This window comes from Hypanus sabinus, chromosome 3, assembly GCF_030144855.1.
Source record: "Hypanus sabinus isolate sHypSab1 chromosome 3, sHypSab1.hap1, whole genome shotgun sequence".
NCBI classification, from domain to species: Eukaryota; Metazoa; Chordata; class Chondrichthyes; order Myliobatiformes; family Dasyatidae; genus Hypanus; species Hypanus sabinus.
Genome location: NC_082708.1, coordinates 189,430,868 through 189,458,020, shown reverse-complemented (window position 1 = coordinate 189,458,020; position 27,153 = coordinate 189,430,868). Strand labels below are relative to the sequence as shown.

The 27,153-nt window shown below is 45.1% G+C and overlaps 1 protein-coding gene across 1 annotated transcript in view; it reads right to left on the bottom strand.

Annotated features, from left to right (window-relative positions):
- Nucleotides 1–2,426: 2,426 nt before the first annotated feature.
- Nucleotides 2,427–27,153, bottom strand: part of cct7 (chaperonin containing TCP1, subunit 7 (eta)) — a 39,666-nt gene continuing 14,939 nt past the window's right edge. Inside the window, exons 5-12 of the mRNA XM_059965849.1 lie at nt 26,825–26,877; nt 25,992–26,163; nt 20,962–21,126; nt 10,415–10,603; nt 8,041–8,138; nt 4,457–4,589; nt 3,730–3,936; nt 2,427–2,877 (exon numbers count right to left, since the gene is read on the bottom strand). Of these exons, the coding sequence (XP_059821832.1) occupies nt 2,653–2,877; nt 3,730–3,936; nt 4,457–4,589; nt 8,041–8,138; nt 10,415–10,603; nt 20,962–21,126; nt 25,992–26,163; nt 26,825–26,877 (1,242 nt within the window). The 3' untranslated portion in view covers nt 2,427–2,652. The remainder of the gene's footprint in view (nt 2,878–3,729; nt 3,937–4,456; nt 4,590–8,040; nt 8,139–10,414; nt 10,604–20,961; nt 21,127–25,991; nt 26,164–26,824; nt 26,878–27,153) is intronic.

Sequence of the window (27,153 nt, the reverse complement as noted above, 5' to 3'; positions counted from 1 at the left end):
ACACCAACTTACTGCCCTCTATTGTGCCTATTGTCTTGTTTATTATTTTTTGTAATGCCTGTACTGTTCTGTGCACTTTATGCAGTCTTGGGTAGGTCTGTAGTCTGGTGTAGTTTTTTGTGTGTTGTTTTTATGTAGTTCAGTGTAGTTTTTGTATTGTTTCATGTAGCACCATGATCCTGAAAAATATCTCGTTTTTACTGTGCACTGTACCAGCAGTATGGTCAAAGTGACAATAAAAAGTGACTTGACTTAAAAATCTCTATGTATCTGCCTCTACCACCATTAGGGACCCACCACTCTCTGTGTAAAAATACCTGCTCCTCACATCTCTTTTGAAACGACCCTTCTCACCTTTAAGGTATGCCCTCTGGCATTAGACATCTCAACACCGGGAGAAAAAAAGATACCATCTGTCTACTCCATCTATGCTTCTCATAATCTTATAAACTTCTTTATCATATCTCCCCTCAGCCTCTGCTGCTCCAGAGAAAACAACCCCAAGTTTGTCCAACCTCTCATAGCACTTGCCCTCTAAACCCAGGCAGCATCCTGGTCAGCTTCCTCTCCAAAGCCTTGACACATCCTTTTTATAATTGGGTGGCCAGACTGTATGCAATACTCCAGATGCGGCCTAACTTGAGTTTTACAAAGCTGCAACATAAATTCCTGACTCACAGAATCTATCTTGGTTCCAAAACATTGATGCAATTATGAAGACGGCGTGCTGGTGGCTATAATTCATTAGGTATGAAGTGATTTTTACTAAGGACCCTCACAGATGGATGCTGTTCAGACTTCAGTTCAGCATTCAACACAATCGTCCCTCAGAAACCGATTGGAAAGCTGAGCCTACTGGGCCTGAACAAGTCCCTCTGCAACTCGATCCTAGACTTCCTGACTGGGAGACCTCAGTCGGTCCGGATCGGTAGCAGCATCTCCAACACCATCACACTGAACACGGGGCTCCCCAGGGTTGCGTGCTCAGTCCACTGCTGTTCACGACTGTGCTGCAACACACAGCTCGAACCATATCAAGTTCGCTGATGACATGACCTTGGTGGGTCTCATCAGCAAGAACAATGAGTCAGCTTACAGAGAGGAGGTGCAGCAGCTAATGGACTGGTGCAGAGCAAACAACCTGTCCCTTAATGTGAACAAGAGATGGTTGTTGACTTCAGGAGGGCACAGAGCCACCACTCCCTGCTGAACATCGACAGCTCCTTGATAGAAATTGTAAAGAGCACCAAATTTCTTGGTGTTCACCTGACAGAGAATCTCACCTGGCCCCTCAACACCAGCCCCATAGCAAAGAAAGCCCAGCAGCGTCTCTACTTTTTGCGAAGGCTGGGGCAAGTCCATCTCCCATCCCCCATCCTCATCACATTCTACAGGGGTTGTATTGAGAGTATCCTGAGCAGCTGCATCACTGCCTGGTTCGGAAATTGCACCATATTGGCTCGCAAGACCCTGCAGTGGATAGTGAGGTCAGCTGAGATCTTCGGGGTCTCTCTTCCCGACATCACGGACATTTACACTATACACTGCATCCGCAAAGGAAACAGCATTATGAAGGATCCCATGCACCTCTCATGCAATCTCTTCTCCCTGATGCCATCTGGGAAAAGGCTCCGAAGCATTCGGGCTCTCACCACCAGACTATATAACAGTTTCTTCCCCCAAGCTATCAGACTCCTCAATACCCGAAGCCTGGACTGACACCTTGCCCTATTGTTCTGTTTATTATTTATTGTAATGCCTGCACTGTTTTTGTGCACTTTATGCAATCCTGTGTAGGTCTGTAGTCCAGTGTAGCTTTCTCTGTGTTGGTTTTTTTTTGTGTAGTTCAGTCTAGTGTTTGTACTGTCATGTAACACCATGGTTCTGGAAAACTGTCTCATTTTTACTGTGTACTGTACCAGCAGCTATGATCGAAATGACAATAAAGTGACTTGACTTGACCGTCTGGCACAAGCCCTCTTCTCATTACTACCAACAAGGAGGAGGTACAGGAGACTCATGACCCACACTCAACATTTTAGGAACAGCTTCTTCCCCTCCCCATCTGATCTCTAACAGTCCATGAACCATGAATTCTTAATATTATTTCTCTTCCATACAATTTAATTTTGTAACTCATGGCAATTTTTGTCTTGTGCTGTACTGCTGCAGTAAAGCTACAAATTTCACAACATATTGCATGCAAGTGATAATAAACCTGATCTTGATTCGATGGCGAGTCCGAGTAAAGGGTCTCAACCCGAAATTTTAACTGGTTCCCTCCATGAATGCTGCAGACCCACTGAGTTTGCGTTAGTGTCTAGGGAAGAATGGATAAACACAAGGGAGAAAGAAGACAGGAACGAAAAGCAAAGAGATCAATCTGTAACTGTGATGATATGACACAAAATAGACAAAACTTCAGGCTCATTGAAACCGGAACTTTATTTCTCAGACAACTTCTGTCAGAAATACAAATGATGAAAATAATAAATAGAGCTGAAAGCTGGAAGATCTCTGCAAACTGCCCCCAAGCACAAGATCACTCATAAGGGGACTGCCACACAAAAACTCTATGTGTGGTCACAGAAGGGCTGCTGATGGAATGCAATCAGTGCTGGGCCTGCCCTACCAGAGCTATGCAGAGCTGACTCAATGGCCCAGGGGCCTGCCTCTGCCCCGACCCTTGGGCAGAGCTGAGGAATCTACAGTGGAGCGTGGGTTCTTGATGGTCTCATCCACAGACAGAATCAGGCATGCAGCCTCCGATGCAGCAGTAAGGGCGTTGATCCGCACCACACATGGCTCCCAGACGCAGGCCTCAAAGTTATCTGCAATGTCCTCATTGTTGACATCAACGCCATACCACATTCCTCCCTGAAACAGTAAAAAGGACATCATCATCAGCACACGGACTCTGGGAAGGGACTATGTTCACACCTTCCCGCAGCCCTTCCCCACTTAAGATTAAAATGCATTATCTTTATTAGTCACATATACAGTTGGATGGCATGGTAGTGTAGTGGTTAGCACATGACTTTACAGTGCCAGCAACCTGGGTTCAATTCCTACCACTGTTTGGAAGGAGTTTGTATGTTCTCCTCATGACCACGTGTGTTTCCTCCTGATGCTCCAGTTTCTTCCCACATGGGTATAATTGGGCAGCACAGGCTTGATGGGCCGGAAGGGCCTGTTAATGTGCTGTATCTAAGTAAATAAATATACACTGAAACATACAATGAAATATGGTTTTTTGCACCAACAACCAACAAACTGGGAATATGCCGGGGGGGGGGGGGGGGGGGGGGAGGGTTGCCCACAAGGATCATCAACACAGCATGCCGACACTAACTAACCTGAACTGGTATGTCTTTAAAATGTGGGTGGAAACCCAGGCAGTCATGGGCTGAATGTGGCATGAATCATTGGCACTGTAAAGCATTATGCAACCACTGTGCTATTGTGCCACCCAGAAAGATATGGGTCAAACACAAGCAAAAAGGACTATCTTAGATAGGAATCTTGATTGCTGCAGTCCTGTTGGCCCAAAGGGCCCATTTCCATGCTATGGGGGAGAGGACAATCAATCAAGTTTATAACAGGATGAACATGGACACCTCCTAGAGAAACAAACTCTGAGACCCAAGAGCCTGGAATGACTGCTCCCCCTCCCTGTGCTTTTCACATGTCCTATGGGTGAGGGAGGAGTGGTCAGAGACTGGTCCTTACCTGGGCATGTTTGGCACGCAGCTTGTTGAGGATGTTGGTGGCATCAAACCCAGCGTTGTCACACAGCTGCCGTGGGATCACCTCCAGGGCCTTGGCATATGCTCCAATTAGAAGCTGCACTTTGCCAGGGATGGTTCGAGAATAGTCCCTCAGGTACTTGGAGATTTCCATTTCAATGGCACCTCCCCCAGCAACAACAGAGTCGTTCTGTGAAAACAAGATACAAGATGGATTAGAGAGCATGTCATGTGAGGCAGGCTGAGTGAGCTGGGGCTTTTCTCTCTGGAGTGGAGGAGGAGGAGAGGTGACTCGATAAAGGTGTACAAGGTGATAAGAGGCATAGGTACAGTGGACAGCTACCATTCCGCCACCCCCTCCGCAGGCAGCAATGGCTAACACCAGAGGACATAATTTGAAGGTTATTGGAGGAAAACATAGGGGTGATGTCAGTTGTAGGCTTCTTTAACAGAGAGTGGTGCGTTTATCATTTCCTGTCAGTCACCTTAAGTACATAGACTTCTGTGCCTAGCGTTACTTTATGAACATACAATCTATATATATATAAGCTATCTTATGTATTTATATTCATGTTTTTTTAAATTATTGTGTTCTTTATCTCCGTGTGTTTTTTGTGCTGCATCTGAACCGGCATAACAATTATTTAGTTCTCCTTCACACTTGTGTACTAGAGATGACATTAAACAATCTTGAATTTTTAAGCTCTCACCTTGATAGCCCGCCTGACAATCATGATTGCATCATGAAGGGAGCGCTCTGCCTCATCCATGAACTGCTCTGAGCCTCCTCGAAGAATGAACGTGCATGTCTTGCCCTTGGGGCACCCAGTGAAGAAATTGTACCTAGGGGTGCAGGTAAGAGAGGTTACCAGTGTCCACTGCAGATCCCCTAAAGAAGCAACAGTTTAAACCCCTGGTGAGCCATGGCAACTTCATTTAGAAAGACATCTGAATGTTCTTCACAATGTAGCTCCCACTTGCCTAGTCAAAATGACTACCCTCAACTCTACTGGTTCATCTGGACGTTTATGTCACGCTCTGCTAAAAACCAATGCCAATGTCATCATCAAACCTGCTGACAAGGCCAGTGTATTGTGGTTTTATGATCTGATCTACATTGTGCAGGCATGGAGGGTCCAAAGGAGATTGACAAGAATGATCCTGGTAATGAAAGGGTTAATATAGGAGGAACATTTGATGGTTCAGGCCCTGTGCTCACTGCAGTTTAGAATGAGGGGGATCTTACTGAAACCTACTGAATGTTGAAAGGTTTAGACAGAGAGGGTATTTCCAGTAGTGGGGGAGTCTAGGACCAGAGGGCACAGCCTCAGAATCCAAGGACATCCTTTCAGATTAAAGATGAGGAGGAATTTCTTTAGCAGGAGGGGGGTGAATCTGTGGAATTCACTGTTACAGGCATCTGTAGAAGCCAAGTCACTGAGTATACTTAAAGCAGAGATTGATAGGCTCTTGTTTAGTAAGGGCGTCAAAGGGAAAAGGCAGAATAGGGTTGAAGGGGATAATAAATCAGCCATAATGGAATGGCTGAGCAAACTCGATGGGTTGAATGGCCTAATTCTGCTCCTATGTCTTATGGTCTTAAATTCACAGATGTTAAATGTCAACACTTCTTCAAACCTCCCTTTTCACCACAACTCCACTGAACACTGAACCATCATCTCCCAGTCATTGACTCCATCTCCTCAGGAGGTCTTCCCTCCAGCCTCTGAACTCACTGCTTCTATGTCCTCCCTGGGAGACCCACAAGCCGGGTTCTTGTCTCATGGGGCTTATTTCCCTGTTCTTTCTCTCCTTATCCAGTCCATTCCACATATCAATGATACCTCTGGTGGCCTATGCCTCTTTGGTGGCTGATTCCAAGTTGTTGTCCAATCCCTCAAACCTTTATGTTACAGCAGGATAGACTGACATCTCTTGCACACATTGTCCTGGAACAAAGGGTCAAGCAACCCCCTCTCCAACAGAACTCTTCTTCAAGTAGCTGAACTTGTTATGACACTGAAAATCTTCCTCAACTCTACTCCCTTAACAATGCTGATGAGCAGAGGGATTATGGGGTTCAAGTTCATAGTTCCCTGAAAATAGCTACACAAGTTGACAAGTGGTTAAGAATGCTTGCCTTTATTAGTCAAGGCTTTGAGTTTAAAAGTCACGAAGGTGTGTTGCAGCTTTATAAGAATTCTAGTTAGGCCTTATCTGGAGTATTGCATAGAGTTCCAGTCGCCCCGGTCGATGCCAAAGCTTTGGAGGGGGGTAGAAGAGGTTCACTGGGATGCTGCCTGTATTAGGGGGCATGTGCTATCACAAGAGGTTGGACAAACTTGGGTTGTTTTCTCTGGAAAGGCAGTGGCTAGAGATCTAATGAGAGGCATAGACAGAGTAGACAGACGGTATCTTTTTCTCAGGGTTGAAATGTCCAATACCACAGGGCATGCATTTAAGATGAGAGGGTGCAACTTGAAAGATATGAGGGGCAATTTGCTCTTTTACACAAGAATGGTGGATGCCTGGCATGCACTGCCTGGGGTGGTGGTAGAGGCAGATACATTAGGGACCTTTAAGAGACATTTAGACAGAATTGTGAAGAAAATGGAAGGAACAGTTTAGACAGGATTGTGAGGAAAATGGAAGGAACAGTTTAGTTGGCCATTTGATCACTAATTTAATTGACTTGATACAACATTGTGGACCGAAGGGTTCCTGTGCTGCACTATTCTATGTTCCATTCAACTGAGACACCTTTCCATATCCTTTCAACTTTTCGAAAGGGCTGTTCTCTCTGTAATCCCGACTTACCTCTTCCATCTCAATTAATCACCACCCACCTTGTTGTGGCAGCTTTCTGTGCATCCACAGAAGATTCAACACTGGCCTTTATACCACCTGTACATGAATGCTACTGAATGCCCTACCATATACTTCCAGCTTTGCTCCTTTAATTTTATAAACTATTAAGTGAAAGGCAAATACAACGTTAGCATTCACTTTGAGAGGAATAGAATATAAAAGCAAGGATGAGGCTTTATAAGGCATTGGTCAGACCACATGGAGTATTCTGAGCTGTTTGGTGCTGTTTATCTGAGAAGGGATGCGCTGGCATTTGAGAGGATCCAGAGGAGATTCACGAGAATGATTCCAGGAATGAACCATAATTCTCCAAACACCTCCCATTCCTGTACTTATCCAAACCTCTTAAATGCTGCAATTGAACCTGCATCCACCACTTCCACTGGCAACTCATTCCAGACTCACACCACCTTGTGACGAAGTTTCCCTTAAATATTTCACCTATGACATCCAGTGCTAGTCTCACACAAGCTCAGTAGAAACAGCCTGCTTGCATTTACCTTGTCTACACTCCTCATAATTTTGTATACCTCTAACAAATCTCTCCTTATTCTCCTGTGCTCTAGGGAATAAAATCCTAACCTATTCAACCTTGCCTATAACTCAGGTCCTCAAGTCCTGGCAGCATCCTTGTAAATTTTGTCTGAACTCTTTCAATCTTGTTGATATTTCCTGTAGTTAGGTGATCAGAACTGTACACAATGCTCCAAACTTGGCCTCACCAATACCTTATACATTGTATATATGTTTGAGGTAAAAGATATAGAAGGTTTTGAGGGAACCCAGGAAAGAAATTTTTCACCTAGAGAGTCTTGGAATCTGGAAGGCACTGTCTGAAATGTTGGTGGAAATAAGAGACTCTCATTACACATTGGTATCCAGTCAAGCATTTGAAATGCACAGAAGACTACAAATAAAGTGCTGGAAGATGAGATAAACATTGATGTTGTTGCCAATCAAAGGCCCTATTTCTCTGCTATATGACTCTTACAGTTCACCTGTACGAGTTGGTACATTTATCATTAGTTCTACTAAAACTTTCTCAGCAAGCTTCTCAATTCTTTTCAAGATTACACCTCATTTACCTTTCCATCCCATCTGAGGTACATGGACCTTGTTTTGTCCAAGTTGCATGTCATTTCTAATTCATTCTGGCCACTTCAGTTAATTCTAATGTCCACTCTGATTTGAACCTAACCAGTTTCTGAATCATCCCACTCAGCGTTGCTGACAACATCAATGAATTCTTGTATTTATCTGAAATATCACATGCATTATATCCCAGTGTAATGCCTCGGTCAGTTATAACATTTTGGTCCATTTCCTAACACCACTGTGTGACAAATCCATGGTGTGACTCCACATACAAATAAAAAGGTTAATACTAGGCCTCAAGCCGTGCAGATACAAACCCAGTCTCAATTACCTTTCACTTCCAACCTGGACCTCCTCAAACTGCTCACACTGTCCCAACACATCCTCTGTCATGGCGTTAACACTGGTCTGAATGGAACCACCGCAAGCCTAAAGGACACAAACACAAAAATGTCTGCAGGGGCTCAAAAGATGCACCATTCCATTAACATCCAGCAGTACAGTACAGAACAGAACAGGACATTCAGCCCACAATGATGTAGTAACCTTTTAACCATCTCTCCTCAATCTAACCCTTCCCTCCCACATAGCCCTCCATGTTTCTATCATACATATGCCTCTCCATATAATCCCTAATCCATCTGCCTCTACCGCCACTCCAGCGGTGTATTCCAAACATCCGCCACTCTCTGTGTGAAAAACCTACCTCTGACATCCACCCAACAACACAAAATGCTGGAGGAACTCAGCAGGCCAGGCAGCATTGATAGAAAAGAGAAAACAGCTTACTCTGACTTTTCATCTTTTTTCTCCAGTCCTGATAAGGGCCTTGGCCTCAAACATCAACTGTTTATACTGTTTACCATAGATGCTGTCTGGCTTGCTGAGTTCTTCCAGCATTTTTTGTGCATTGCTTGAATTTCCAGCATCTGCAGATTTTCTCGTTTGTGATCTGATATCCACCCTCTATTTTCTTCCAATCACCTTAAAATTATGTCCCCTTTTGCCATTTCCACCCTGGGAACAGTATCATTATGTCGCTTAGATTCTGACTATTCTAAACTAATCCTGCTTTGATGGCTGTTCGGTCAGATAGCAAACCAATTTCTGTGGCAAGGGGCGGATTCCGAACTGGAATACAGAAAGGGTTGGCCTGTAGGTGAGAAATTTGCAAAAATAAAAAAATAACAAGAGAACCTCATTACACTCCCACCATTACATAACTCAAACCCATCAACTGCTCACCTGTTACCCGTAGCTAAGACCACAAGACACAGAAGAATTAGGCCACTTGGCCCATTGAGCCTATTCTGCTATTCCATCACAGCTGATTAATATCCCTCTCAGCCCTATCCTACTGCCTTCTTGTTAGCTTTTGTTGTTTTTAATAATCGAGAATTTATCAACCTCTGCTATAAATATACTCAATGACTTGGTTCAACAGCTGTCTGTGGCAATGAATTCCAGACTCACCAGTCGTTGGCTACAGGAACTCCTTTTCTAAAGGAGCAGCACTCTTCTATTCTGAGGCTGTGCACTGAGATCCTAGGCTCCCCCACAATAGGAATCATCCTTACCACATTCAATCTATCTAGGCCTTTCAACATTCAGTAGGTTTCAATGAGATCCACCCTTCATTCTTCTAAACTCTAACGAGTACAGGTCCAGAGCCATCAAACTCTTCTCATATGTGGAATCATCCTCTTGAACCTCCTCTGGACCCTCTACATTGCATCAACATCAGTTTCATTAACTCCCAGTCAATTTTGTTAGTATTAAAAATAGAAAGTGTTGGAGGAACTCAGGTGAGGCAGCATCTTTCCCCAAAACTGTCTCACTTTTTCAAAGCTTGGAAGAAAGATCAACGACCTGAAATGTTATTTCTGTTGTGATTTGCGCTGATGCAGGCTGACTCAGTATTCCCTACATTCAGATTTCCAGAGTCTACAGCTTTGCTTTTGCTATTATATTTATCAACAATTTCATGGAGATGAGATCCTACCTATTGCAGTGGGCCTTTTAATAGAGGTTGTGGTAACTGCACTACAATGGACAGAAAGGCTCCACAACAGGTAGTTAAAACTGCCCAGAGCGTCACCAGCACCAGCCTACCTGCCATCAAGGACATATATACGACAGCTGTCGGGAAAAGACCAACAATATTACCACACACCCTGCTCATGGATTGTTTGTCCCACTCCCACCAGGGAAGAGACTATGCAGTATCCATACCAGGACCAACAGACTCAAAAACAGTGACTTTTCCCAATCTGCAAGGCTGATCAACATCTCCATCAACTAACCCACCCCTCCACACTCCAACACCCCTAACCAACACTACATTATCATTTCCTGTCAGAGTCACCTTATGTACAGATATTCCTATGTCTCGCTTCACTTTATTGACATACTATTGATCTATGTATACATAATATGCTATCTTATGTATTTGTACTTACTGTGTTTTTTTAACTATTGTGTTCTTTATCTTACTGTGCTGCATCAGACCTGGAGTAATGACTATTTTGCTCTCCTTTGCACTTGCGTACTGGAAATGATGTTAAACCATCTTTAATCTTAATTCAATCACAATACATAGTGACACCCGTGGATCTGATTCCCTGATCTAGTAACAGCCAAGTTACATCAAGTACACACTTCACATTTCCATTCAGTTTATCATTAAACTCTGTGGAATCACTGACCATCATGGTCCGCTTGAGATCCTCTTCTGGTACCCTGCCGGCACAGAACAGATCCCTATCAGCAAAATACTGGGTTGCCACATCTCCAATGGGAAGCTTCGACAGCACAACCTTGGCTCCGGACTGGTAGATCTTCTCAAGCTTATCATAAAGAATATTCCATTCAGCATCAACTATGGCCTGGTAGTCCTAGAAAGAATAAGAAACCAGACTAGTTAATAGCATGTTCAAGTAAAGAGGGGAAACAAATGGTGTGGTGCACAGGGGTGGTAAAATACATTAGTATGATGACCATATACAAGGGTCAAGAATCAGCCAACACTGGAAATTAACAGTGGTATGGCAGAATCGGTGCAGAAAGAAGCAGAGGCAGTGTTTGAAGTCAACCTGAAATATTAATTCTGCTTCTCTCGCCACTGATGCTACCTGTTCTGTCGATTATTGCCAGCATTTTATCTCCATCATGGACAGCCCCAAGCCTGGCTGCAAAAGGAGGAGGGTTGGACATGGGTAAGCATCTCCATCCCGTAAAAATCCAGAGCTACCAAAGTCAACATGGTTTCCTTAAGGGAACAACTTGCCTGACAAACCTGTTGGAATTCTTTGAGGAGATTACAAGTAGGATAGATAAAGGGGATGCAGTGGACGTTGCATATTTGAACTTACAGAAGACCTATTGTGGCGACCCATTTCCTGGCACATCCGAACTGACTCACAATTAGATAGCCTATGGGGGTTTGCGAGCACAGAGCTTTGGAGCCTCTGCACCATGGGGGGAAGGTTGAGGGAGGCTTAAAAGTGAGGCTGAAGATTTCGAATAAAGTTTTTTCCTTCGACTGCAGTTACCGACTCCGTGTCGTAATTTTAGCGCTGCGTGTAGCACACCGCTACAATTGGTGACCCCGACAGTCCAAACGATTTTTGGACCAGAAATGACCGACGCCGCCTCTGTTCATGTGGTTTCGTTGAAACTGCCGGGTTTCTGGACACAGCGCCCGAACCTATGGTTCCAGCAAGCCGAAGCCCAATTCCACGTTTGTCAGATCACCTCAAAAGACACCCGCTACTAATACGTGGTGAGCTCCCTCGACCAGGACACAGCGGCCCAGGTTGCGGAGTTCGTACAGTCGCCCCCGGCAGACGGCAAGTACACGGAATTCAAAGCCCTGCTCCTCAGGACTTTCGGACTCTCACGGCGCGAGCGGGCTGCCCGTTTACTGCACCTGGATGGCTTGGGAGACAGACCTCCATCGGCTTTAATGAATGAGATGTTGTCTCTAGCCGGAGGACACAAGGGAGGGCTTTCCTGGAGCAGCTGCCCGAGGACATACGCCTGCAGCTGTCCAACGCGGATTTCAGTGACCACCGGAAGGTGGCAGCCTGGGCGGACTTGCTGTGGAACGCCAAAAAGGTGAGCGGGGCATCCATCGCACAGATCTCCCAGCCACGCTCCCGGCAGCAAACCAGTCCAGGCCCGGCCGCAGAGCCCGCCAACCCCCGGCCCAATGAACACTGGTGCTTCTACCACCAGCGGTGGGGCGCAGAAGCCCGCCGTTGTCGCCTGCCCTGCAAGTTCCCGGGAAACGCCAGGGCCAGCCGCCACTGATGGCTACGGCGGCTGGCCATCGGGATAGCCTCCTGTATGTGTGGGATAGAAGGTCGGGACGCCGGTTTTTGGTCAATACTGGGGCTGAGATCAGCGTTTTACCTCCGACGAGTTACGACACCCGCAGCAGGGCACCGGGTCCCCCCCTGAGGGCCGTGAATAGCAGCACAGTAAGGACCTATGGCACCCGTCAGGTGCAGCTACAGTTCGGCTCCAGCCAGTTCACGTGGGACTTCACACTGGCCGCCGTAGCCCAACCGCTTCTGGGTGCGGATTTTTTGCGGGCTCACAGCCTACTGGTCGACCTGCCCAGGAAGAGACTGGTACACGCCGAGACCTTTCAGACGTTCTCCCTGGGTGCAGCCCAGTTGCCAGCCCCTCACCTCGGCTCCATCACGCTGTCCGACAACGACTTCACCAGGGTCCTGGCGGATTTCCCATCGGTTCTGGCACCGCAGTTCACAGCGGCCATGCCCAGGCACGGCGTACAGCACCACATCCCGACCCAGGGACCACCCCTCCACGCCCGCGCTCGGCGGCTTCCCCCGGACAAGCTCCGACTGGCGAAGGAGGAGTTCCAGAGGATGGAGGAATTGGGGATCATCCGGCGGTCCGACAGCCCATGGGCCTCCCCCCTGCACATGGTGCCCAAAGCGACGGGGGGCTGGAGACCGTGCGGCGACTACCGCAGGCTGAACGAGGCTACCACACCGGACCGCTACCCTGTGCCGCACATTCAGGACTTTGCAGCAAACCTGCACGGCGCACGGATCTTCTCCAAGGTAGACTTCGTCCGAGGGTACCATCAAATCCCAATGCATCCTGACGACGTCCCCAAAACGGCTCTCATCACCACGTTTGGCCTTTTCGAGTTCCTCCGCATGCCGTTCGGCCTGAAGAATGCCGCACAGACGTTCCAGCAGTTAATGGACGCGGTGGGACGGGACCTGGACTTCGCGTTCATCTATTTGGATGACATCCTCATAGCCAGCAGCAGTCATCAGGAGCATCTGTCCCACCTCCGTCAACTCTGCGCCTGACTGAGTGAGTACGGTCTTACAATCAACCCCGCCAAATGCCAGTTCGGACTCGATACCATTGACTTCCTGGGCCACAGGATTACTAAAGATGGGGCAACCCCTCTGCCCGCTAAGGTAGATGCGTTCCGCCTCTTTCCCCGACCCACCACGATCAAAGGCCTTCAGGAATTCGTAGGTATGGTCAATTTCTACTGCCGCTTCCTCCCTTCAGCTGCCTGGATCATGCACCCCCTGTTCGCCCTGATGTCGGGTCCGAGCAAGGAATTACTTGGGACGAGGAGTCCGCCGCTGCTTTCGTTCAAACGAAGGAAGCTTTGGCGAACGCCGCAATGCTAGTACATCCCAGAATGGACGCCCCTACCGCCCTCACAGTGGACGCATCAAACACGGCAGTCGGTGGGGTGCTGGAGCAACTCATCGCAGGTCGCTGGCAACCCCTGGCGTTTTTCAACCTGCGACCACCCGAGCTCAAATACAGTGCTTTCGACCGGGAACTGTTGGTGCTCTACCTGGCAATCCGGCATTTCAGGTACTTCCTAGAAGGTCGGCCCTTCACCGCGTTCACGGACCACAAACCGCTTACCTTTGCGTTTACGAAAGCGTCCGACCCCTGGTCGTCCCACCAGCAACGCCACCTGTCCTACATCTCTGAATACACGATGGATGTCCGGCACGTCTCGGGTAACGACAATGTCGTGGCGGATGTGCTCTCTCGCCCTACCGTTCATGCCCTTTCCCAAGGGGTAGACTTTGAGGCACTGGCAGAGGCGTAGCAGGCGGATGAGGAGATTCCGAGTTACAGAACCGCAGTCTCCGGTTTGCAGCTCCAGGACCTCCCCATGGGCCCGGGTGAGAGGACCCTACTCTGTGACGTCGCCACCGGCCAGCCCCGTCCCGTCGTCCCGACAGCCTGGTGGCGCCGCGTTTTCGACTCCATTCATAACTTGGCGCATCCCTCCATCCGGACAACTGTCCGGATGGTTTCCAGCAGGTTCGTTTGGCACGGACTCCGCAAACAGGTCAGTGAATGGGCCAAAACGTGCATGCACTGCCAGACGGCCAAGGTGCAGCGGCACACCAAAGCCCCACCGCAGCAGTTCCATCCCGCCCACCGGCGTTTCGACCACATTCATGTGGATATTGTGGGCCCCCTGCCAGTGCCGCGCTCTGCGCGGCACCTCCTAACTATTGTGGACCGGTTCACAAGATGGCCAGAGGCGGTCCCGCTCACCGACACCACCTCCAAATCTTGCGCCCGAGCCCTGATCGCCACCTGGATATCTCGCTTTGGTGTACCAGCCCACATTACCTCCGACAGTTCACCTCCAGCCTGTGGTCAGCTATGGCCAGCCTTTTGGGGACTCAGCTGCACCACACCACTGCCTACCACCCACAGTCGAACGGGCTAGTGGAGCATTTCCACCGTCACCTGAAGTCGGCCCTCATGGCCCGCCTGCGAGGAGCCAACTGGGCGGATGAGCTTCCCTGGGTCCTACTCGGCATCCGCACAGCGCCCAAGGACGACCTGCACGCCTCGTCGGCCGAGTTGGTATATGGCGCGCCCCTGGTCGTCCCCGGGGAGTTCCTACCAGCCCCAAGGGGGCAAGAGGAAGATCCCGCAGCAGTCCTGGGCAGACTATGCGAGAAGCTCGGTAACCTGGCCCCCATACCCACTTCACAGCACGGGCGGCACCCGACCTGCATACCCAAAGACCTACAGAACTGTAAGTTTGTGTTTGTACGAAGGGGCGGGCATCGGCCACCGCTGCAGCGGCCATACGAGGGGCCGTTTATGGTTGTCCGGAACAACGGGTCCACGTTCGTGCTGGACGTTGGGGGGAAAGAGGAGGTTTTCACGGTGGACCGCCTCAAACCGGCCCATGTGGACCTAGCACAACCGGCCGAGTTTCCGGCACCTCAGTGCAGAGGCCGACCTCCCAAGCAGGTTCTGGCCCAGACTGTGGACATTGGGGGGTGTATCGCCGGTTCTGGGGGGGGGGGGTTATGTGGCGACCCATTTCATGGCACATCCGAACCCACTCACAATTAGATAGCCTACGGGGGTTTGCGAGCACAGAGCTTTGGAGCCTCTGCGCCATGGGGGGCAGGTTGAGGGAGGCTTAAAAGTGAGGCTGAAGATTTCGAATAAAGTTTTTTCCTTCGACTGCAGTTACCGACTCCGTGTCGTAATTTTAGCGCTGCGTGTAGCACACCGCTACACTATGACAAGGTGCCACACATGAGGCTGCTTACCAAGTTAGAGCCCATGGTATTACAGGAAAGTTACTGGCATGGGTTATTGGTAGGAGGCAGTCAGTGGGGAATAAAAGGATCCTTTTCTGGTTGGCCGCCAATGACTAGTAGGGGTCAGTGTTGGGACTACTTCTTTTTATGCTGATTATCAATGATTTGGATGATGGAATAGGTCACTATATTGTCAAGTTTGCAGATTATACAAAGATTGGAGGGGGCAGATAGCATTGAGAAAACAGGTAGGCTACAGAAGGACTTAAGACAGATTAGAAGAATGGGCAAAAAAGTGACAAATGAAATACAATGTCGGAAAATGCATGGTCATGCACTTGGTAGTAGAAATAAATGTGCAGATTATTTTCTAAATGGGGAAAAAATCCTGAGATACAAAGGGACTTGGGAGCCCTTGTGCAGAATCCCCTGAAGGTTAACTAGCAGGTAGAGTCGGTGGTGAGGAGGGCAAATGCCATGTTAGCATTCATTTCAAGAAGTCTAGAATACAAGAGCAAGGATGTGATACTGAGGATTTATAAGGCACTGGTGAGGCCTCACCTTGAGTATTTGGGCTCCTTACCTAAGAAAAGATGTGCTGGCATTGGAGTGGGTTCAGAGGAGGTTCACAAGGATGAGTCTGGAAATGAAAGGGTGGAGGGGAGTGGGGTGTCATTGACATCTTTCAAATGTTGAAAGACCTCAACAGAGTAGATGTGGGAAGGATACTTTGCATGGTGGGGTACTCTAGGGCAAGAGGACACAGCCTCAGGTTAGAAGGGCATCTATTTAAAACAGATATGTGGAGAAATTTTTTTACCAAAGGGTGGTGAATTTGTGGAATTTGATACCACAAGCAGCTGTGGAGGCCAGGTTGCTCCGTGTACTTAAGGCAGAGATTGATTAAGTTCTTGATTGGTCATGGCATTAAAGGTTATGGGAAAAGGGTAGGGAGTGGGGTTGAGGAGGGGAAAAAAGGATCAGCCATGACTGAATGGCGGAGCAGACTTGATGGGCCAAATGGCCTAATTATGCTCAAATGTCTTGTGGTCTTACGGTCTTATAAAACCACAACATTACATCCTTGCTTTTGTATTCTAGTTCTTTTAAAATAGCACTGCCTCAAACCTGCATGTTAATCTTTAGGAAATCTTGGATGAGAATTTCCAAGTCCCTGATTTTTTAATTTTCTCCCCATTTAGAAAATAGTTTCCAGTTAGTGACAACCCCAAGTTGTTAATGACAGTGTATGTGGCAGAGATCATTGACAATCATGGGTAGGTGATTAGACCATTTCCAGTTGGAAATTGTCTAGCATTTCTGTGCTCTTTTTCTAAATGCTGACCAGGTCTTCCATCTGAGGAGTGGTAAATGAAACTGAGCATTATGCAATCATCAGTGAACCCTCCCACTGTTGAATCTATGTTGGAAGCAAGATCATTAACGATAAAATGAAGATGATTGGGCCACAGACATCGATCTGAATAATTTCTGCAGAAAAGTGATGATGAATCTCTGACAACCACAAAGCTTGTATGCAATATGACCTTAACCAATGGCTGTTTTATCTTGGGTGACCACTGTGGGATTATAGTGTAAAATTGCTATTTTTCTTCATAAATTAGTTCTATTATTATTTATAATTATAAATGAATACAGTATATAACGGGCCACGACACCCAGCATCCTACCAATTTAACCCTAGCCTAATCACAGGACAATTCCCAATAACCAATTAACCTACTAACATTTTCCAATATTCCTTAGATTCAGGATCAGTTCCTGAAGGTTGGAGAATGGCTAATGTTATCCCACTTTTCAAGAAGGGAGGGAAGGAGAAAACGGAGAACTATTGCCCTGTTAGCCTAACGCCAGTCGTGGGGAAGATGCTTGAGTCCATTATTAAGGACGAAATAGTGGCACATCTAGATGGCAGAAATAGGATTAGGCCGAGCCAGCATGGATTTACCAAGGGCAAATCATGCTTGACTAATCTGTTGGAGTTTTTTGAGGGTGTAACAAGGATGTTAGACGAGGGTAAGCCAGTGGATGTTGTATACCTAGATTTTCAGAAGGCATTCGATAAGGTGCCACATAGGAGATTGGTGAGTAAAATCAGAGCTCATGGCATTGGGGGCAGGGTTTCAACATGGATAGAAAACTGGTTGGCAGATAGAAAGCAAAGGGTAGCAGTGAATGGGTGTTTCTCGGACTGGCTGGAGGTGACTAGTGGGGTACCACAGGGCTCTGTATTGGGACCACAGCTCTTTACGATTTATGTCAATGATTTAGATGAGGGCATTGAAAACTATATCAGCAAGTTTGCTGACGATACTAAACTGGGTGGCAGTGTGACATGCGAAGAGGACGTTAGGAGAATACAGGGAGACTTGGATAGGCTGGGTGAGTGGGCAGATACTTGGCAGATGTCATTCAATGTGAATAAATGTGAAGTTATCCACTTTGGAAGCAGGAACAAGAGGGCAGAGTATTGTCTGAACAGTGCAGAGTTAGGTAAGGGAGAAATGCAAAGAGACCTAGGAGTCCTAGTTCACCAGTCAATGAAGGTGAATGAGCAAGTGCAACAGGCAGTGAAGAGGGCAAATGGAATGTTGGCCTTTGTTACAAGGGGAATTGAATACAAGAGCAAGGATGTCCTTTTGCATTTGTACAGGGCCCTGGTGAGACCACACCTGGAATATTGTGTACAGTTTTGGTCTCCAGGTTTAAGGAAGGACATTCTGGCAGTTGAGGAAGTGCAGCGTAGATTCACTAGGTTGATTCCTGGGATGGCAGGGCTGTCTTACGCAGAGAGATTGGAGAGATTGGGCAGATTGGGCTTGTACACGCTGGAATTGAGGAGATTGAGAGGGGATCTGATTGAAACGTTTAAGATAATTAAAGGATTTGATAGGATTGAGGCAGGAAATATGTTCCAGATGTTGGGAGAGTCCAGTACCAGAGGGCATGGATTGAGAATAAGAGGTCAGTTATTTAAAACAGAGTTGAGGAAGAGCTTCTTCTCCCAGAGAGTTGTGCAGGTGTGGAATGCACTACCTCGGAAGACGGTGGAGGCCAATTCTCTGGATGCTTTCAAGAAGGAGCTAGATAGATATCTGATGGATAGGGGAATCAAGGGATATGGGGACAAGACAGGGACTGGGTATTGATAGTGAATGATCAGCCATGATCTCAGAATGGCGGTGCAGACTCGAGGGGCCGAATGGTCTACTTCTGCACCTATTGTCTATTGTCTTTGGACTGTGAGAGGAAACCCACCAAACACAGGAAAAATGTACAAACTTTATTACAGAGTGCATCGGAATTGACTTCTGACGCCCCAAGCTGTAAGTATAGCTAACCGCTATGCCAATGGCGTAATCAACTCCATACGTGAATTTCCAGTAATTGTAGCATACCTGCTTCTCTTTTTTTCAAGAAGCTTCTTAGTTTTTCTACACAATGTGTAACACCTCTTCAATCTGTTTTTTTTAACAGTTTAATTGCTGTTGGAATGTTGTTATCCTTCTAGATGGAGATAGTTCTTGTACAAAACAACCACAAATTTGTTCTCTTTTTCTATTTGTTCTTTGCCCTTGTAGCACAGAGTTAATGGTTGTAATCAACAAGTTTTAAGCCTCATTCTTGACTGCCAAAGAACATCTGGATTGCAAAATAACCAGGATCCAACACCACTGACTTCAGTCTTTGAATGCTCCTGCAGCATTCAGTCCATTGTTGCCTTGGCTATTTTACACTTCAGGTAATGTGTGCAATTCTGGTCACCTCTCAGCACGATGTTTGTGAAGGATTTGGTAGAATCCAAAATGGACGTCATCAATGGGAGGTACAGGAGCCTTAGGTCCCACACCAACAGGTTCAGAAACAGTTAATACCCTCAGCCATCAGATTCTTGAACCAGTGGGGATAACTTCACTCACCCTATCAACTGAACTGATCCCACAACCAATGGACTCACTTTTAAAGACTCTACAAGTTGTGTTCTTGATATTTATTGCTTGTTTGTTTATTAATTAGTGTTTTCTTTTCTTTTTGTATTTGTCCAGTTTGTTGTATTTTGCAAATTGGTTGTTTGCCTATCTCTATTGTGTGCGCTTTTTCATTGATCATATTGTGTTTCTATTTACTACAACTGCCCACAAGAAGGTGAATCTCAAAAGTCGTATATGGTGACATAGATGTACTTTGATAATAAATTTACTTTGAACTTTGGAGCTACTTAATAAGACTAATGATATCTCCCACCAACATGCCAATGACTGGGAGTAAACAAGTTAACTGGATAGGAATTATCCTCCTACTTCCTGCTGTGATGTACAGTATCCAACATGCAAATACAGGTAAGATGGGATATTAAGAAACAGCTGAAAGCACTAGACAAAGTAAAGGCCAGATTAACATCTTGACTCTATCACTGAAGATCTGGCCTCCAGAAGCTCCCTTCTCTGGAAGTATTAAGAATTCTCAATATTGCAGCCCCTGTACTACTTTTTCCCAGCAGTGTACTGGGAATGAGTAAACAGAAGCAGATCACTAGATAAGAGACTGGACAAACTTGGGTTGTTTTCTCTGGAGCAGCAGAGGCTGAGGGGAGATCTGATAAAGATTTATAAAGAGAGGCATAGATAGAGTAGACAAACAGCATCTTTTCCCAGGATTGAGAAGTCTAAAACCCGAGGGTATGAATTTAAGGTGGGGGGGGGGGTAATTTCAAAGGCAAAGGGGCAAGTTGTTGTTTTTAATTTTTTTTAAAATATAAACACAGGGAGTAGTGAGTTCCTGGAATGTGCTGCCTGGGTGGTGGTAGAGGCAGAAACATTAGGCACATTTAAGATACAGTGAAATACACCCATAAATGTGAGGAAAATATAAGGATATAGATAGCACGTAGGCAGAAAAGATTAGATTTGCTGGCCTGTTCTTGTGCTGTACTGTGCAATGTTCTAAGGAGCTGCATAGTAGTGTAGTGGTGAGCACAATGTGTTATAGCACAGGCCACCAATATTCTCTCTAAAGTGTAAATGCTAAACATCTTTTGTTACTAGCGCACAAAGGAATTTAAACTGCGCACAAAAGGTTGTCATCTTCTACATCATTGGCACATTAAGTGTATTTCACGATCGTACGCAATCACATTTCCTTTTCCAATTTCTGATGTGGACAGTGTTGACAATGTGGAGTTTGCAATGATTTGTCTGCAGATTTTAGAACTAGCTCATTTATACTGTTTTTATTGAAGAAATTATTCACGTGCATGTTGTTGGCACTGGGCAAAAAATTGCACAGCACAAGAATTTTGCACACATTGGTCATTACAAATTAGAGAAAACATCGCAGGTGATGCAGGTTCAATTCCTGCCACTGCATGTAATGAGTTTGTACTGTCTCTCCTTGATGGGCTTTCTCTGGTTTCCTCCCACAGTCCAAGGAGCTACTGTTTGGTGGGTTAATTGATCATTCTAAATTGTCCCATGATTAGGCTAGGATTAAATTGTGGGATTGCTGGCAGATATGGCTCGAAGGGCCTATTCTGCACTGTATCTCAATAAATAATGGTTCTAAACTACACACTCCCTCCACCTACTGCACAAACACAGAATGGAATTAAAAACCGATCTGCTCTCCACAGCACTGACCTCAACATTGTCCACCCGAATCTCTGCGTTATCCTTCTCAGCTTTGAGCTCCAGTTCCACATTCAGTAGGGCAATCCTTGGCTTGTCGTATTTCTTGGGCTGCATTTCAAATCCAGCGTAAGAGAAAGTTTTCTTGAAGGCGACACCAGCAATCAATTGAGATTCCTGTGGTTAAGACCAGAGATGAGAGAATTTCACTAAAGCTGGCAATTTCCACGTTATGATGGGACACTGATGACTGATGAGTGGTCCAGCATTGTTTATACATGTGCAGGTCAAATACTAACACATGCAAGATCATCAGCAACCAGACCACCCAGTCTTAACTAACGATTCAAATAAAATGGTCAGGGACCAGCCACAACCCCAGAATACAAGGACATCCCTTTAGAACAAGAGATGAGGAGGAATTCCTTTAGGCAGAAGGTCATGAATCTGTGGAATTCATTGTCACAGATGGTTGTGGAGACCAAGTCATTGGGTATATTTAAAGCAGAGGTTGATAGGTTCTTGATTAGCAAGCATGCCAAAGGTAACGGGGTGGGAGGGGTGGGGAGTAGAAGGCAGGTGAATGGGGCTGATAGGGATAATAAATATGCCATGATGGAATGGTGGAGTATGTTCAACAGGCCAAGTAGCCTAATTTTGCTCCTTTGTTTTACGGTTATATAGATGGACCTGACAATAAGACAGAAGCACATTGTGGATCCTCCCCAAGTTACCAGTGCCTGACTTATGAACAGCCTCTACATACCAATGTATGCTTGAGAGACCAGTGGGGTAGTGGTGTGGTTGTTGTGAGGCTGGGGAGGTGGGGTATCTGAGTTTGTAGCAATTAGATAACATCATGCAGAGTAAAAACTGAATGCCCTGATTGGACTACACATTGCGCCTAGATAATCTATATTTTGATTTAAATATAAATAAAATATTAAAGAAAAATAGAGGGCTAAACAGAAGGGGGAGGTTAGACAGATCTTGGTGTAAGTTAAAAGCCAGGTACAACATCATGGAATGAAGAGCCTGTACTGTGCTGTAATGTTCAATGTTCTATTGCAGGCAGCTGTATTTCTAACTTACAAATTGTTCAGTTCTCAGGAATGAAACCCTGTCATAATCCGGGACGGACCTGCATGTAGAAATTCACAGGACTAAATAAAGCTGCTTTCAATCCACGCAATCTCTCATGGATGCTGACTGACCTGCATGTTTCCCTTATAATTTATTGGTTAATAAAAAAAATGATTATTCCAACATGTAGCTTAAGGGAATCACAGGAAGAGAAGAATCAGTAGGTCTTAAACAAAATAAGAAAGAATTCAAAAAGAGCAGAAACTTTCAAATTATATAAGATTGTACATCACATCAACAGCAATCTCATAATCATGAGATTAAAGGTGTAGTGGGAGCAGAGTTATGAATCTGATTAGGACAAAGAACAGAAATAATGATGGATAGCCTTCAGACCAGAGAAAGGTATACAACCGACTATCAGGGGTCATCATTACAAACAAATGCAATCACACCTGTCCTGTTGAAAAGTCTTGGCCCAAAACATCAACTGTACTCTTTTCCATAGATGCTGCCTGGTCTGCTGAGTTCCTCCAGCATTTTGTGTGTGTTGCTTGGATTTCCAGCATCTGCACATTTTCTCATTTGTAACTTCAGTTTACACTAGACTTACTCTTAAAAATGCCATCAATAAACCGTAAGACATAGGGGCAGAATTAGCCCACTTGGCTCATCGAGTCTGCTTTGTCAAAACTGATTTATAGGAATTATTCTCGCCACATCCACTCTATCTAGACCTTTCAAAATTCAGTAGGTTGTAATGAGATCCTTACCACTAATTCCTCTAAACTCCAATGAGTACAGGCCCAGAGCCATCAAAAGCTCCTCATATGTTAACCCTTCCATTCCTGGAATCAGTCTCATGAACTCCCTCTAGATCCACTCCAACGCCAGCACATCTTTTCCTAGATAAAAGCCCAAAACCGTTCACAATACTCCAAGTGTGGACTGACCAATGGCTTATAAACCCTCAGGATTATAACCTTGCTCTTGTATTCTAGTCCTCTCAAGATAAAACCTAACATTGCATTTGCCTTCCTTACAACTGACTCAGCATGCAAGTTAACCTTCAGGGAATCCTGCACGAGAACTCCCAAGTCCCCTTGCACCTCTGATTTTTTAAACTTTGTCACCTTTTAGAATATAGCCTACAATTTTATTCCTTTTTCGAAAGTTCATGACCATACATACACTTCTCTATACTATATTTTATTCACCACTTCTTTACTCATTCCCCCAATCTGTCCTAGTCCTTCTGCAGACACTCTGCTTCCTCTACATTACCTACCCTTCCACCAATCTTTGCATCATCTGTAAACTTGGCCACAAAGCCATCAAATCTATCATCCAAATCATTGACATATAACATGAAAAGAAGCAAACAAAATATTGCCCCCTACAGAACACCACTCATCACTGGAAGCCAGAGAAAGCTCTCTTTATTCCAACTCTTTGCCTCCTGTCAATTAGCCAAGTTCTATCCATGCTGACATCTTTCTTATACTACCATGAGATCTTAACTTGTTAAGTGGCTACTTATCACAGGCATTCTGAAATTCCAAATGAACGACACCCACTAATTCTCCTTTGTCTATCCTGCCTGTTATTTCCTCAAAGAATTCCCCTTAAGGAAACCGTGCTTACAACTGCCCATTTTATCATATGCCTTCAAGTACCCTGAAGCCTCCTCCTTAACAAAAGATTTCAACATCTTCCCAACTACTGAAGTCAAGCTAACTGGCCTATAATTTCCCTCCTCTCCCTTCTTAAAGAGGGGAGTGATATTTTCAATTTTCTAGTCCTCCAGAACCAAGCGATTCTTGAAAGATCATTACAAATAGCAGACCCCAGGCTGTAGTCAATCTTTTCCAGGTGACTAATCTACCTTCAGATCTTTCAGATTCCCTAGCACCTTTACCTTTGTACCAGCAACTACAATCACTTCTGTCTTCTGACACTCTTGAATATCTGGCATACTGCTGTTATCTTTCACTGTGCTGCTGTCATCCAGCATTTCATTGTCCCCTATTACTACCTCTCCAGCATCATTTTCCAGTGGTCCAATAACCACTCTCTCCTCTTTTACTCTTGATATATCTGAAAAAACACTTCTGGTATCTGCTTTGATATTATTGGCTAGCTTCTCTTCATATTTCATCTTTTCTCTCTGTATCGTTTTTAGTTGCCTTCTGTTAGTTTAAAAGCTTCCCAATCCTCTAACTTCCCACTAATTTCTGCTATATTATATGCCCTCTCTTTTGCTCTTATGTTGTCTTTGGCTTCCCTTGACAGTTGCTTCATCCTTCTTTTAGAATGCTTCTTCAGCTTTGAGATGTATCTATCCAGCCACTTGCAAATTGCCCCCAGAAACTCCAGACAATGCTGTTCTGATGTCATCCCTGCTAGTGTCCCCTTCAAATCAACTTTGGACAGCTCCCAACGCAATTCCCTTTACTCCACTGTAGTACTGATACATCTGAACATATCTTCTCCCTCTAAAACTGAAGGATGAATCCCATCATATTACTACCTCTCAAGGATTCTTTTATCTTATACTCACTAATCTAATCTGGTTTGACACACAACACCCAATCCAGAATTGCCTTTGCCTAGTGGGCTCAACCATGAACTGCTCTAAAATAAAACATCTCGTAGTCATTCTACAAATTCCCTCTCTTGGGATCCAGCACCAACCTGACTTTCCCGATCTACCAGCATACTGAAATCCCCCATGACTATCTTAACATTGCCTTTATTACAGGCTTTTACTATTTCTCATTGAAAATTATATCCCACATCCTGGTTACTGTTTAGAGGCCTGTACATAACTCTCATCAGGGTCTTTTAACCCTTGCAATTGCTTAATTCTACGTCTTCCGATCCTAAGTCACCTCTTTCTAAGGATTTAATTTCATTTTTTTTTACCAACAGAGCCATCCCACCCCCTCTGCCTACCTGTCCGCCCCGTCAATACAAAGCTTATCCTTGGGTGTTAAGCTCACAACTATGATCTTCTTTCAATCATGCCCACAATGTCATACCTGCCGATCTCTAACTTCACTACAAGATCATCTACTTTATTCTGTATACAGTGTGCATTCAAATATAACTCTTTCAGTCCTGTATTCATCACCCTTTTTGATTTTGCCCCATGTTACACTTCACCTCATCCCACTGACTACAATTTTGCCCTATCATCTGCCCATCCTTCCTCACAGTCCCACTACAAACTGCATTGACTTGTATACCAACTGCCTTATCACCGTGGTTCCTACCCCACGTCAACTTGGTTTAAACTCTCTGCAACAGCCTTAGCAAACCTACCCACAAGGAAAATGGTACTCATTGGGTCAGGTGTAACCTGTCTTTTTTGTACAAGTCATACCTTTCTCAGAAGAGATCACAATGATCTAGAAATCTGAAACCCTGCCCTCTGCACCACTTCCTCAGCCACTCATTCATGTGTTCCAATATCATATTCCTGCCCTGTCACGCACATGGCACAGAGAGTAATCTAGAGCATAGACAATGAAAAAACACCTCAGGAAAACAGAAGCAAGCTGCTAGCAAAGTGATGGACGTAGTTTGAATGTAACATTTAAAAGAAATTTGGATCAGTACATAGATGGGAGGGGTATGGAGGGCCCTGATGCTGATGCAGGTCAATGGAACTAAGCAGAGTAATAATTCAGCAGGAACTAAATGGGCCAAAGGTTTTGCTTCTGTGCTGTGGTACTCCATTATCAGGACAGGTAAAATGGGCATGGCTGTTGGCTTTCAACATGAAGAAGTATGTTTTTGAAACAAAAAATTTAAACAGGTTCAAGAGTTGGTATGTCACGTCAATAAAAGCTTCTTGGCTTTAGAGGGATGAAATACAAATGCACTTAATTATAGTAAATCTTTTAAGAAAATCACTAAGTTACCATTTAAAACTTATCATCCGCAGCAACACTGACCTCCAAACCACCTCCTTGAACTTTCTTCATTCCAATCATTTTCAGTGGGAGGAGGTCATCCAACAACATCACCGCATCTACCACCATCTTGGAGAAGAAATCTTTCTGCAAAGCAATCAGCTTGGAGCTGAGGGCCGTAGCTGCACATTTCTCAAGGAGCTGTCGTTGATGCCTACACGGACAGGAGAAAAAGGATTAAAATAGAAACTAAATAGCAAATTCATCCTCTATCAGCACTGAAGGATTTACAAATTAGTTTCATTTGTCACTTCTACTTCGAAACATACTGTGAAATACGTATGCATTCTCTCACGGTCTGAGGATTGCGCTAGGAGCAGCCTGCAAGTGTTGCCATGCTTCTGTCACCGACAAAGTATGTCCTCAACTTTCTAACCCTAACTCATACATCATTAGAATGTGGGAGGAAACTGCGAGAATTGAGGAACTGCCGAGTACTTGTTTTTGCTGAAATGTGGCTGTAGGACAACATTTTATGCACCATCAATCATCAGGCTGTGCACTCAGGGACTTGCTTTGTGACAGTATGTGGTGTCAGTACTGTAAATACTGTATTTTGCATCTTGGCCCCTTAGGGATGCTGTTTTGTTTAGCTGTATACATGTGTACTGTGTATAGTTGAATGACAATTAACTTAAACTTGAACAATGCAATTGTTAATACCATTTTTAGATAATCAAATATTGCTTCAGATAATTAGAGTGGAGTCACTCATTCGCTCTATGGCGAACTAAAACAGATTCATCAAACTCAGATGAGAATATTCATAGTAAGACTAGGTAGCAGACATATGAAATCAGAGGCAAATCACTTACTCCTTGTCGTCTTTCTTCACTGTTACAGCAATGGATTTAATTTTTTCCACAGCCTGTTCCACAAACAAAAAATATAAAATCATACACATAGTTCAAGATAATAACACTAAAGTTTATAACACTAAACTACTTTGCTGAGTGTACCTAATACTTGAGATACATGTGGAGGACAAACTCAGGGCCTCTAAAAGCACTCTACAGTCATAATGCTGTAAGTTGTATTGTTGAAAGCAACCAACCTACATGCAAGCTGCCAAATGGAGCAATGTGATAGTGACCTGATAATCTGCTTAGCAATGTTTATGTGAGACATTGATACTGGTCAACTG